A 13,898-nucleotide genomic window follows, 5' to 3' on the forward strand; every position below is an offset into this window, starting at 1 on the left:
GTCTTGATTTGGAAATAACACTCTAGTTGAAATTGGTTCTTGTTGTTGGTAGTAGAATTACCACAGGACTTTTCATTTCTAAAGAACATTGGGTTATCGACCCTGTGATTCTAGTAGGAAGGTCTCTGCACAAAATGTTAGCAGGACATGTGGTTGCATCTGAAAATCTTTACTGAACTCTCTGGAATTCTAAATAAAAATTCCAAGAAGGCTTGGAGACTACTGGGCAGAAAGTTTGATTCAGGGAAAAAGAGATATTTTATTTTCTAGCAAGTTCTCAAATTCTAAGAACAGTCTCTTTCTTAAATTAAATGTTAATAAGGAATCACTATACAATGGGGTTGCTGCCTAAGTGTTCACCATTGGGTGTTTTTTGTCTTTTGTCTTTTTAGGGCTGCATTCACGGCATATGGAGGTTCCCAGGCTAGGGGTCAAATCAGAGCTGCAGCTATTGGCCTACGCCACAGCCACAGCAATGCCAGATCCGAGCTGTGTCTGCCAACTATGCCACAACTCATGGCAGCGCTGGATCCTGAATCCACTTAGGCCAGGGATCAGACCCGAGTCCTCATGGATGCTAGTCAGGTTTGTTAACTACTGAGCCACGATGGGAACTCCTGCCATTGCTTTTTGAAAGCCAGCTCTGATCAGATGTACGAGGACTCTAGCCTTTTTTTCTTAGCTATTTTCTGGGCCTCTTTTTCTCCCTGAAATGAACATGACTGGGCACAGAACCCCGAACTTAGATTAAATTCTGGAGGTTGCTTGATTTATACCTTTCAAAGGGATCACACACATTTCTAATGTGTAATTGAAAGTATTTATCCAAAATCATTTGCCTTTTCGTATACACTTTTAGTCCTTGCTGCTATAGGATGTTCTCCATCATTAAAGAGTGGCTCATCTAGTGAGTCAGGGGTGAATTTCTTTCCATTTTTCAGACTTATACTTCTCCATTTCACCCAGAAAACTGGCTCAGCTCCTCCCAGCCCAAGCTTTACAGGTTTGGAGCTCTGACCATTCTCTGGATACCTGCATGCAAGTTGCTGATGCTCAAACCCCCTTGGGACCATTTCAGTCAATCCATAAGTTATTTCTTCCAAGAGCTCAGGGCTCCCCCTTTCCTCCCAAGGCTTGAAAGTGGGTCTAGGAGGACTCTGTAAATCCCTGAGGGTTTCTGTCAAGCCATAGGGAGTAGGCTGGGACTAATTATCTGGGAAATCTAATGGCCAGCTTAATCCACCTTCCCTCCCTTTTCTTTTTTCACTTTTAAAATGTGAATTTTATGGTATGTGAAATACATCTCACTAAAGCTGTTACTTAAAAAATATTAAATGCTATTCTTTTTTTCTTTTTTATATTACTCAATGAATTTATTACATTTATAGTCACACAATGATACAGCATTTCCATCCCAAACCCCCAGCATCTTCCAACCCCCCAACCTCTCTCCTTTGGAAACCGTAAGTTTTTCAAAGTCTGTGAGTCGGTAACTGTTTTGTAAAGAAGTTCATTTTGTCCTTTTTGCAGATGCCACATGTAAGTCATAGCATTTGATGGTGATGTTTCATTGTCTGACTTCACTTAGCATGATAATTTCTAGGTCCATCCATGTTGCTAAAAATGCTATTATTTCATTCCTTTTAACGACTGAGTAATATTCCATTTGTGTGCATGTACCAAATCTTTAAAAATTAAAAAAATTTTTTTTATTACTCAATGAATTTATTACATTTATAGTTGTACAATGATCACAATCCCATTTTATAGGATTTCCATCCCACACCCCCAGCACATGCCCCCAACCCCCAAAACTGTCTTCTTTGGAAACCATAAGTTTTTCAAAGTCTGTGAGTCGGTATCTGTTCTGCAAAGAAGTTCATTGTGTCCTTTTTTCAGATTCCACATGTCAGTGATAGCATTTGATGTTGGTGTCTCATTGTATGGCTGACTTCGCTTAGCATGATAATTTCTAGGTCCATCCATGTTGCTAAAAATGCTGGTGTTTCGTTCCTTTTAATGGCTGAGTAATACTCCATTGTGTATATGTACCACATCTTCTTGATCCACTCCTCTGTCGATGGACATTTAGGTTGTTTCCATGTCTAGGCTATTGAAAATAGTGCTGCAATGAACATTGGAGTACATGTGTCTTTTCGAGTCATGGTTTTCTCTGGTTAGATGCCCAGGAGTGGGATTCCTGGATCAAATGGTAGTTCCAGTTTTAGTTTTCTGAGGCATCTCTATACTGTTTTCCACAGTAGTTGCACCAATTGACAATCCCACCAACAGTGTACTAGGGTTCATTTTTCTCCACACCCTCTCCAGCCCTTCTTGTTTGTAGACTTTTGGATGATGGCCATTCTGGCTGGTATAAGGTGGTACCTCAGAGTGGTTTTGATTTGTGTTTCTCTAATAGTGAGTGATGTTGAACATCTTTTCATGTGTTTTTGGGCCATTCATATGTCTTCTTTGGAGAATTATTTGTTTAGATCTTCTGCCCATTTTTTGATGGGGTTATTTGTTTATTTGGTATTGAGCTACAGAAGGTGTTTATAAAAATTTTTGGAGATGAATCCCTTGTCAGTCGATTCATTTGCAAAGATTTTCTCCCATTCTGTGGGTTTTTTTGTTTTGTTTGGGGTTTCCTTTGCTGTGCAGAAACTTTTAAGTTTGACTAGGTCTCATTTGCTTATTTTTGTTTTTACTGTCATTCCTCTAAGAGGTGCATCTGAGATGTTGCCGTTGTTTGTGTTGGAGAGTATTTGGCCTATGTTTTCCTCTAAGAGTTTTATAGTATATAGTCTTATATCTGGGTCTTTCATCCATTTTGAGTTTATTTTTGTGTATGGTGTAAGAAAGTAATCCACCTTCCCTTACCTGATTTACTACCTCAAAATAATGCTTCCTCCATTCATTATCTTCTCTCATAGCCTCATGCCCCATGTTATTCTAATTAACTTTCTCTTATCAGAGTCCACCTTCCTGACCCTCGTGTTATGTTCTCTGGTGCTCCCAGACAGGATGAACACAAAATTACTCTGTCTCTGCACCTGGTATTCCTTTATCCTTCACACTTCAAAAGAAAACTGCCCCCACCCTGGCCCCCAAAGACACTTTTTGAGATGCCTCTCAGAGGGAGGCTATTCATGGCCAACTGTTCTCATGTCATGTTGGGAAATGGGATCAGTGTCTCCTTACATCTTACTGCCACTTCTAGACTATTAGTCCTCTACCCTCATTGAGGGACCAAAAACTCTAAAAGTCGTCTTGCTGGGTTTTTTTCCATGTATCACTCCTACCTCCTTGTCTCTGCGATCACAGGACAGTCCATATTCTCTATTTCAGTTACGGGAGAAGCCCTAGGCTTGTCACCCCAAGTCCCAACATCATCCTGCATGATGTAACTTCAGCACGAAGTCGATAGCTCATGAGCTGTGAGGTTCTTTTTGTTCCTTATATACATTGACTTTCTCTTCCACATTCCTGAAGCTACCCACTCCCATGACCCTCCTGGGCCTGTCCTTGCATCATATTACTTTGCTTCCAAAAGAATTAAGTGAATAAATGGATTAGAGCATCTGGAACAATAATGATGAGAGAGTGAAGAAGTTGAAATATGGCACAAGACTCACATTGCCATCTCCAGATGGCAGATTCCAATGGGGTTTTTAAGACTTTTTTTTTTTTTTTCCCCTGAGACAGATATGAATTAGTAAGGAAAGAATATGGGAGAAAGAAATGAAGATGTGCTTTTGATCTTCCTTCTTGTACGGCTTCTCCAGACTTTCCCTCCAAATATACAAAAATAGCCATATCTCAAACCTGAAGCAATCTGTTCCATATCAGGGGAATTCTGGAAGATATGCATGTACTGTGTGTGTGTGTGTGTGTGTGTGTGTGTGAGATTAGGATGATGCCGTGAGAGGTAAAGCATATGGTGGATGCATGAGGGGGTCAAGGTGTACTGGGCTGAATAGCAACCCCCCAGCATTCATGTCCATCTAGACCCTTGGAATGGGACTTTCCTTAGAAAAAGGATCTCGTAGATGTAATCAGTTAAGATGAGATCAGACTAGATTAGGGTGGATCTTGATTCCATGATTGGTTTCTTTATAAGAAGAGAAAACAGAGAAGGGACTCAGGAAAGACTCATAGGGAAGAAGGCCATGGAAGACATAGGCAGAGATTGGAGTTATGTTGCCACAACCCAAGGAACACCAAAGATTGCTGGAAACCATCAGAAGCTAGAAGTGGCAAGAAAGGTTTCTTCCCTGGAAGGGATCAGGGCTCTGATAACACCTTGGTTTCAGGCTTCAACTTTTAAGTATGTGAAAGAATAAATTTCTATTGTTTATTTTTTAAATGCACCAGCAGCATGCAGAATTTCCTGGGCCAGGGATTGTTACTGCAGGGCTTGGGGTGCCACAGCAGCAACGCCAGGCCCTGCAGTGACAATACTGGATATTTAACCTGCTGAGCCACACCAGAACTCCTAATTTCTGTTGTTTTAAGCCACAAAGTTTGTCATAATTTGTTACAGCAGCCCAAGGAAAGGAATACAGGAGGGGAGTAGTAATTTTGTTTCAGCTTGGTTAGTCTTCCTTAAATGCTTCTTTCCTTCTCATGTTAAAGAAAAATCATTACCCCGCCTCCCAGCCCAAGGCACCTTTCCATGACATTTGTACAAGACTCAAACTCTCAGGCCCACACGCAGCCCTTGTTTTTCTCATCTCGTCCTGTTCAGAGGCTGGCATGGGGCCTCCAGGGTTCACTGGGTAGTTACCACTGGGGCAATGGCCTGTGCCTGCCTGCCTGCCTCTTACATGGGTTGGTGGAGTCAGACATTCAACATTCCTTACGCGGCGTGCTTAGGGAGCGGAAACCTGCTGTTGAAGCCAAAGTTGATCAGAATGAGAAAACAACTCAAACTTCCCATTAGAGTTTAAGATAATGAAGCCTTCAGTTGCAAGATGGTATTTTGGGGGTAAGCTTTTAGTGGGATGATTAATACATTTTTAATAACCAAAGTCAGGAGAAGTGTCTAAGAAACATCTCAGACTGTGTTACATAACCTGAGGACGGAAAGATCTGGCAGAACTTTTTGTTCTTCTCCAAGTCAGTCAGGTTAACACTTGAAAATTTGTCTGCAAGTCTAGAATATATTTTTCACTTATCCTAGTATATGGCACTCTGGGTATTTCGTTTTCATTTATATGTTATTTTTCATCAAATGTGGAGGAGAGTCCATTGAAATGTCAAGTCTGACTCTCGGGTTAGAAAGGTGCAAATAAAAATATAGCCGTGGGAAGTAGGAAGGAATAAATAACTCCAAGAACTGACCCTTCATTTTGGTCCATTAGGCTTACCTTGTTGACAACTGAAACAACACACAGGTAATTGCATACTGGGAGACAAAGCAGGAGTCACTCATGTGTGATCTTAAGTATTTGAAACAAAGATAAAATAGGAGACTCATCTGCTGCTCCAATGCTGTTTTTTTAAAGATGAGGATTGGGATTTATCTCTGTCTTTTCTTGGACTGTGTATTACAACAGGAGACTTTTATTAGCTCTGCAAAGGAAGCAATTTAGTGGTGTTTCTGTACATTTCTTTTCCATTTGGATAAAAAACAAAAAAAAACTAGAACTCTTTGGGCATTAAGTCCTTCTGGGGAATAATCTTTGCGCTCACCACTCAGAAGAGGAGGCTCATAAACTAGGAGGAGAAAATCTACTGGCTTCCTCAATCATGTTCCTAGAAACAATGTAAGTTCCCCACACAGAAATTAGCAATATTGAAAAACAACATCTGCGTGCCAAGTATTGGGACACAAATATTGTTTGGATTAAATGTTGACCTATTGTTCTGATATGATTTTCAATTTATCAATCAAAAATGCGTTCTTCCGTTAAGAAATACTTGTTTTGCACCTCTTGTACTATACATTAGGGAGAAAATATGAAAAAAGGTAGTATTCTTGTTATCAGTGAACTTACGGATCAGGGGTCAAGGGAGATGGTGGTTTTTGCTAATACTTACTGAGTGCTTTCTGTCTGTCAGGCACAGTTCCAAGTGCTTTAGATGCATGAACTCTTTCATTCTTCAGAAACTCTATGAAATAGATATTTTTATCATCATTTTACCAATGAAGACACTGAGACTCAAAACATTTGGAAGTTTGCCCAAGGTCAGATACCTAGTATGTGGTGAAATCAAGTGCAAAGCCAGGCAGTTAACCACAGTGTTATACTGTGTCTCAAGTTGGACAGAAAATACACACATATATCAATAATAATGAGTTACTAGTAATCACTAACAAAACTAAAGCAAATAAAAAATGAAGAGAGAAAATGGTAAATGGAGAGAGCATTCTGGGTTGATGTGGTCAAGGAAAGCTTCATGATAATGAAACCAACATTATTAGATCCAAACAATATCATTTCTATCGTCTTGTTGGAGCTGTGGTTCTGAGAAGTGTACAGGAGAGAAACCTGGGCGTTTAATCCATTGTTTCTCAAACTTCTTTGGTTGCGAAGCCATTTTTTTCCCCAAGGAATACTTAAAACCATCTTTTAGTGAATGCATCTTCAAGCTTAGTTTGGGAGAACAGAATCTATTTTAGGATCATCTGTTTACAGAGACTCCCCTATATTCTTTGCCTCTGCTGTCAGTGGCCAGAAAGTATCTAACATTACAATGGGGAAGGGCCCCTGGAAATTTCTATGGATAGAATGTATAGGATATGAATGGAATTCATGAAAACTTGACAGGTTATCAAGTTTTGTTAACCAAATAAACAGAGTCGTATGATCCTTAGCTTTAGAAAAGGCTTGGATTCAACAGACTGATTGACTTTGGCTGGGAGGAGAATTTACAATAAAAGAGCCCTTTATTTGTCCCTGGACTTATTGGTGTATCCTTAGTACCCTAGGAACAGTGTCCTCTTCTATAATCATTTTTTCTACAATATTTTGTATTTTAAGGATTGTTTTATAGTCAAACTGGCCACCTGTAAATATAATTATGCTCAATGTCTATTAATGGTTCTTGTGTTTTATTTTGTACAAAAAATGTACAACCTAGAATAAGCAAAAGTCATATCCCAGCTCCCACTTTGTAGATTTTTTTTTTCTTTAAATGATGTAAGAATTTTTATTTGTCAATACCCCCTTTCTGTGAGAAACCATTGTATATATTTATGTATGCTCTCTAATCTTGACCTTATACTGTCTTGGGAGTTAGGTGTTAATCTCATTTTATACATGAGGAAATGAAGGCACAGAGAGGTTACATTAACTGCCTGGGGTTAAACAGCATTTGAATTCTGGTCTGTCTGACTCTGAAGCCCACGCTTTTAAAACTCCACTGCACCACTTCCTTAAAAGGAAAAAAAAAATTGCCAGAGATTAAATCAGCACTTGTAATACTAGAATTGAAAGAATTTCAGGCAATTGAATCAAAAATACACTGTTGCTTAGATGACTAAGCAAGGCAATCATGCATCTTGAAACCGTATCGGCTAAAACTTAACATTTTTATAATAATCTCTCTGGTTTGCCTAAGGTGGTGGGGGCGGTGGCGGGGGGTGGGGGGACATCGTGGAGTGCTTCATAGCTAAAAGCTCCTTGTTTAGTCAGTATTCAAATGTTTGTCCGTTATGTTCCCATGGAGGCGGGACTGAATCTTCTCCCTCCTCCGACACATTGTTAGGAAATGCCTCTGCTTTCTGTCCTGCTCTGCGAATGATAGTAAGCATTAGCTGAAAACATGTTTGGGGATGTGTGAGTGAGTGAACCAAGAGCATCCTGGAGGCATTAGCCCACGCCTGCTCCTGCAGAGCCTGTGGAGAGAGCCCAGCAACCTTTTGGGGGGTGGGGTGGGGTGACACAGGGACCAGAGCCATCATCAGCTGGAATTTGGGCTTTGGTGGCATAAAGCAAAGGAGAGAAATGACTGTCCTTTTGTTTGTAGGAGCTGTTTCCTTCACAGAGATTTCTGACAGAACTGCAAACAAAAGATACACTCTCTTCTATTCTAGAATATAGAGGCCTAAACAGTAATGTAGGCTGTAGCTTAGGCAGTGTTTTCATCAGGTAATTTTATTTACCCAAGCTTGCCAATAAATAAGCACAAAAATCAATGTTTAAAAAATGTAAAAATGAGTCTGACATCCCTGTGTAATAATCACCAGCATTTCTTTACGCCATTTCTCCCTATATATCCTCCACATTCTTACCCATGGCTGAATGGCTATTTGTCAAATACTTGTAATTTAAGAGGAAAGAACTTGCATCTCCTGAAAGCCTATCATGTACATCCTACACCCTATAGAGTGCTGGGTACTTTTTGTATGCAATCTCTTTTTAAAAAATGAATATTATTATTTTTTTTCTTTTTAGGGCCGTACCTGCAGCATATAGAAGTTCCTGGGCTAGGAGTTGAATTGAAGCTACAGCTGCTGGCCTACACCACAGCCACAGCCACAGCATTGTGGGATCTAAGCTGCATCTGCGACAAAAACGCCAGCTTCTTAACCCACTGAGTGAGACCAGTGATCAAACTCGTGTCCTCATGGATGCTATGTCGAGTTCTTAACCTGCTGAGCCACAATGGGAACTCCTGTAGGTAATTTCTTTTATTGCCACAATAGAACCATAAAAATATTATTGTCTGGAAATAATTTTGTAGAGGTTCAGTAATTCGTCCGAAGTTGCAGAGTAAGTTAGTGAGAGAATCAAGATTGGGACCACTTTGCCTCCAAAGTGTATCTATGTGCGTTATATTATATTCTTCTCCAGGAGGTGAGCTCTCACAGACGTTCTCACGAAATTTCCAAGAATTCACTGGTAATGCCGATCTCTGACATGAGTCTGAATGATCCTGGAGGGATTTGGGTCTTTTTATATCCCAACTATCTAGCACAACCTCTGGCACATAGTAGATCCTCAATCAATATTTGTTGAATGAAATTCAATTGCTCACATTTGACGATGTTTCCGCTGAGTTCCTTGGTATATTTGAAATCATGCCTGACATTTCCTGGGAACACCACTGGGTCTCACTTTTGATTTTGATTTGATGACACAGAGTGTCGACAACCTAAAAAGTGACTTTACATTCAGACATGGGGAAGCGTTAAGGAATCAAGTGAGATTCTGAATACAAATCTTAACAGAATGAATGCAAAGAGAATTTGTAAAAATACAAGACTGTTTCTGGGAAACCTGGGTGGTGGTTCTCTCTCTCCTCTCTTTCCGGATGGATTTAGATACTCAGTTGCGCTGCCTGAACTGTTCAATTGTTCTTGGTGGCCTCCAATCCTAAAATGCAAGGCCATATTTTTCACAAGTAATTCTTGAATTGAGACTGCTATGTTTACACAACCTAAAACATTGTACCTCCTTTTCAATTTTGTATGAATTTGACAAATGTGGATCAGAAAAATATCAGGACTCAAGGTTAAATGTAGAGCTAAATGGCCCTTTTCCCTTATCTTGGTACTAACTGCCAAATGATGGCTTCATGGACATGGCAGCCCCCAGTGGAATGAGTCACCTCGACCATGTCTGCAGCTGTGCTCTTGATCTTGACCTTGAATCTGATTAGCTGAGTGGTAACCCGTTACCTGGTGAGAATCAGGATATTTTCATATTGTGATATTTTTAAGAAATTATCTTTATTTTTAGTTGTTTATCTAGACATGCCAATGGATATTTAGGCCACATTTTGAGCAAAAACTCACAAGGTTTTTTTTCTTTTTTCCCCAAACCTCACATTTGTGTACACAAAACAACACAATTTTAAAGGTTTGCTTAGAAGAACAAAGCATAAGAAATACAGTGAGATACAAGTTCATAACCAATGTTCCAATCAGTGAGCAGATCTGATTCAACATGAGAAAAGGTTACAAAACAAGTCTGTGGTTTCTAAGAAGAACTATCTGGAGACAGTGTTGCAGGACACGCTCCAAGTCCCATTGGGGAAGCTTTAGGCAGGTAGAAACAGCAGGATTTTCACTCAGCCTAGCATGGAGTTATGGGTAGGTCAGGGTTTCAGGGACAAGGGTCTGACCATTCACAGGTGCTGTAAAAAGGAAAAGCAGACTTTGCCTGTCAGGCCTGGCAGTTGCTACCTATTCTGTGTCTGTGTTAATTTGATTGTAACTTTACCTTCAACGCACTAAAAATAGCCCTTTGAGTCCTTTCTCCTCAAGCATTGAAAGAATTAAACTTGAGAAGTCAGTTCTTGATGGTCCATGGACTAAGAGAAGAAAGATATGAAGATAAAGTCCACGGATGGTCCAGCAGCTGTGTCTTCACTAGTAATTGGATTCCTTCCATTGAAATATTGCGAGAGCCACTAGTAGGCAAGGGGCAAAAAAAGGTTTTCACATTCTTTACTGTTAACAAACAGGGAACTCAAAAAATGTCCAAATGGCTGAAAAGAGACAAAGGTGTCTCATTTATGCACCACATCTCATTTTACTTCAGATTTTTTATCATACTAGAAACTGCTTCATAGCCTTAACTGTTAGATATTTGGTAGCTTTTTTCCGTGAGCTCTTTTGCAAGATCTAACATACTTTTGCCCTGTAAACATGGAACTACTAAAAATGCCTCCAATCTTATGTATTTAAATTATGATATAAATATAGTTTAAACACAGTCCATTTCCTAGAGTCAAAGTCGAGGCTCCAGTAGCTAAAACAGCCTCTTCTCTCTTATTTCTATCATTTCTTCTTCAGTAATTGCTTTCCTTGATTTGATCTCATGTATATTAAAAATAGATTACTCAAAAGCCCTCTGCATCACCAAACCAAAAGAAGAGAGGGTTGGAAGCAGAAATACATTCAATATGTTCTCGTTTGAGGCTTCACCCAGCTGAGAGCTTCAGAGTATTAAAGCAATAAAGAATCATGTGTTAGTTCATAGGTATTAGAGAAAAACAAAAAAACAACCCAAGACAAAACCCAAAGTTAGTGTTACGTTTTCACAACGTCCCTTCTTACCCATATCAACAATTTTAACTTATCACCCATCCATTTCATGAGATTTTCACACTTTCTTCAGTACCATCTGATAACCTCTCCTACTTTAATGAAAGTACAAGCAACTTTCCACATTTCCCTTCAACCTTAATTCTGCAAGCCTCAGTCTCTCTTCAGGAACTTCATACAATCCAGTCAAGTTTCTAACATTTTATTTGTATGTTAGGAAGACACACACACACAAAAGAGTTGCACTTAGGAAATGAGAGTCAGCTTGCGAAACAGCTTGATAGTGGCAGAAACAATCATGTTATCGTTCTCCCACTACCACACTGTTTAAGGTAAAAAGAGGGGGGCATTGCCAATTTTCATTTCGCATTAGTTATGCTAGAAGTTCTAAAGAAAAGGTTTAATGCACAGAGGTTAGCCGACTTAGAGAAGAATGCTGTAACAAATTGATTTTACGGCCAAGTGTCTGCAGAAAAAATGGCAACCAAAGTCCAAAGTGACTCTGCTAGCTAGAGCCATGATCAACCACAATAACCTGCCAGGATGGTAAATTCTACCAGAAAACTGAAATAGTTTCTTAAATTATATAAACTTCTGCTAAACAGGTGGGTAGTTGTTCACATGAAATGAAGGAAAAAGAAAAATCCAGTTACTATTAACACCAAAGAAATGCACGGCAACCATAAACCAAAGACGCTTTGGTACTGCAGCCAGAACAGACGACAGTGTGATGGGGGACCAGGGAAGTCCCTGACAGTTAGATGACAGGGTCACGGAAGGTTGGTGAGACCTGCTGTGTGTCACACTGCCACGTTCCATGACAAGAGTCATATAACCACAAGCTTATCGGCTGGCTTGTGAAAACAGAGTGCAACATCGTTGTGTTGAAAGTGACTTCAGGCTGGCTGAAGGGTCTTGTGAATCTGAGGAAACGATGCTTGTGCCATAGATTAAACACTATGGTCCCAAGCGGAATGCACGTGAAGTTTCCAAAATATTTCCTCAAAGACTTTATTCAGTTTTGGTTTGTGACCTCAGCTGGAAAGCAGAAAGATGGACATGGGAAGGCAGTTCAGAGGGACATCTGTGAGGATTTCGGTTGGGCAGCTTTCAGAAGATGAAAGATGTTTAAAGTTAAGGCCTTTATCTGCAAACAATAGTATATTAATAAACTCTATACCATATTTACAAATGCATTCTCTTGTATTAAAACTAACAGTATTCTGTTCACAGTGCCATGTTTATACAGGTAGCAATCCCATAATACTCTTGTATTTTGGCATGGGGATCAGTAGCGCTTGGTATTTACAGAAAATGTACAAGTGTGAATATAAACATGTCACTGAATCTGAGTTATTGATAAAAGACAGATTGGCTAATGGTGCAAAGGAATGAACTGTACAGCACCTTCCCCTCGGATTGGATAGGAAACGTGGTTTCTTAAACTGAGACGATGCCAAATCTCTGACCCCAAGTGGCATAAAGTCCGTAACAAAACAATGAACCCCCTTTCAAGTTTGGGTACATTGCGTAATCTTAGTCCAAAGTTGTAGATCCATTGTCTAGTGCATAAAATAGAAAAGTTAAAAAGATTTATTATTATCTGTATAATAATAATTATTATTAAAATAGAAGGTACTTTCTCTCACACTCTCATTTGTGCTCTCGGACTGAAGACCAAGATCCTTGGAGTTCCAAATATGCTGGTGTTTTTGTCATGCAGATCAGTGGTCCGATGGCCAATGCTAAAACGCTCTGGACTTGGGAAGTGCCACCTGTCACAGTGTGACCCAGGGCCCGAGGGGGGCCACAGCAGAAGCACCTCTTTCTTTCTCCCCAGTTTCTCCTCGAGGGCCAAGCCAGCCCCTGGAATCAGCTCCCTCACTGCAGAATGGAGTTGCTCATTTTGGCAGCTAATGCTGAGGTGACGCATGGCTTCTGTACACTTGGAAAAAGGAGGGAGGCCGGTGAGTGGGATTCAGGGAAGTGGGGTTCCAAAAATGCCCCAGGACGACACCCAGAGAGGGGCTGGGTTTAGCGGCAAGAGCCCCTTAGGGCTTCTGCCCTCTCAGAGGCCTCTGCTCAAGGAGGCTGTCACTCTCAGTGTGCAGAGCAGGGGCGGGCCTGCCTGGCACTATGGGGCGTCGCCTCCGGTCACAGTCTGCTCCTCGTCCTCAGTCCCTGGGCCTGTGTGGTCTGGGCCACCACCGCCACTGCTACCGCTGCTGCTTCTGTGCTGCCTGGGCAACAGGCTCTTCCACTGGGCTTTGTTGTGTGCAAGGTGGCTTAGCATGCTCTCAGACAGGGCGCTGTGCCCTGTGAAACGGGCCCATTCCCGGAAGAGTGGCTCCACGATGTAGGTCATGAAACCTGGAAGAGGCAAGGCCAAGCTCATCACCAGCAGAGCAGTAAGACCTACTTCTTCCTCATAAACACAATCGGGCCCACAATGTGCTCGGCCCAGGGCTATGAAGGCCACTGAGATGTGGTCCCTGCCCTCAGCTTGGGAGCACAAGATATGTCTCCTTGGGCCTGGCATTTAACCTCTTGGTGCCTCAGTTTCCACATCTGTAAGGAGTTAAGAAGGGTACCAACCTGATAGGGTGCTATGACAATGAAATGACTTAACACATGTGAAATGCTTAGAAAGTGCCTGGCACATAGTAAACACACAATAAATGTTGGCTATTATTATTGGAAGAAGAGGAAAGACAAACAAAAAGTTTTTAAAAAGTCTGTGCTAGGACTAAGGAGGGTGGGTCAGGGAGGGGAGAACAGGACAAATGATTCCAGGACAGGGCACATCGTTGATTTAGATCGTCTGCAGAATTCAGACATTTACTCTGTGGGGTAATTTTTCAGGATTATTGTTTCAAAGTTCTGTCTTACTTTCAATTAG

General features: G+C 40.8%; 1 protein-coding gene across 5 annotated transcripts in view; it reads right to left on the reverse strand.

The window, feature by feature from the left end:
- The window catches only part of PDE7B (phosphodiesterase 7B), a 368,574-nt gene that overhangs the window by 13,242 nt on the left and 341,434 nt on the right, over nt 1-13,898 (reverse strand). For 3 of the 5 annotated variants that reach the window (XM_047770129.1, XM_047770130.1, XM_047770126.1), the window contains one exon: nt 9,661-13,369. The exons of 1 other annotated variant lie outside the window; for it this stretch is intronic. In XM_047770129.1, the coding sequence (XP_047626085.1) occupies nt 13,134-13,369 (236 nt within the window). In that variant the 3' untranslated portion in view covers nt 9,661-13,133. Of the gene's footprint in view, nt 1-6,042; nt 6,115-9,660; nt 13,370-13,898 lie in introns of those variants that run through there. One more of the 5 variants, XM_047770127.1, reaches the window with a different exon arrangement.

This window comes from Phacochoerus africanus, chromosome 2 (assembly GCF_016906955.1).
Source record: "Phacochoerus africanus isolate WHEZ1 chromosome 2, ROS_Pafr_v1, whole genome shotgun sequence".
Lineage (NCBI taxonomy): Eukaryota > Metazoa > Chordata > Mammalia > Artiodactyla > Suidae > Phacochoerus > Phacochoerus africanus.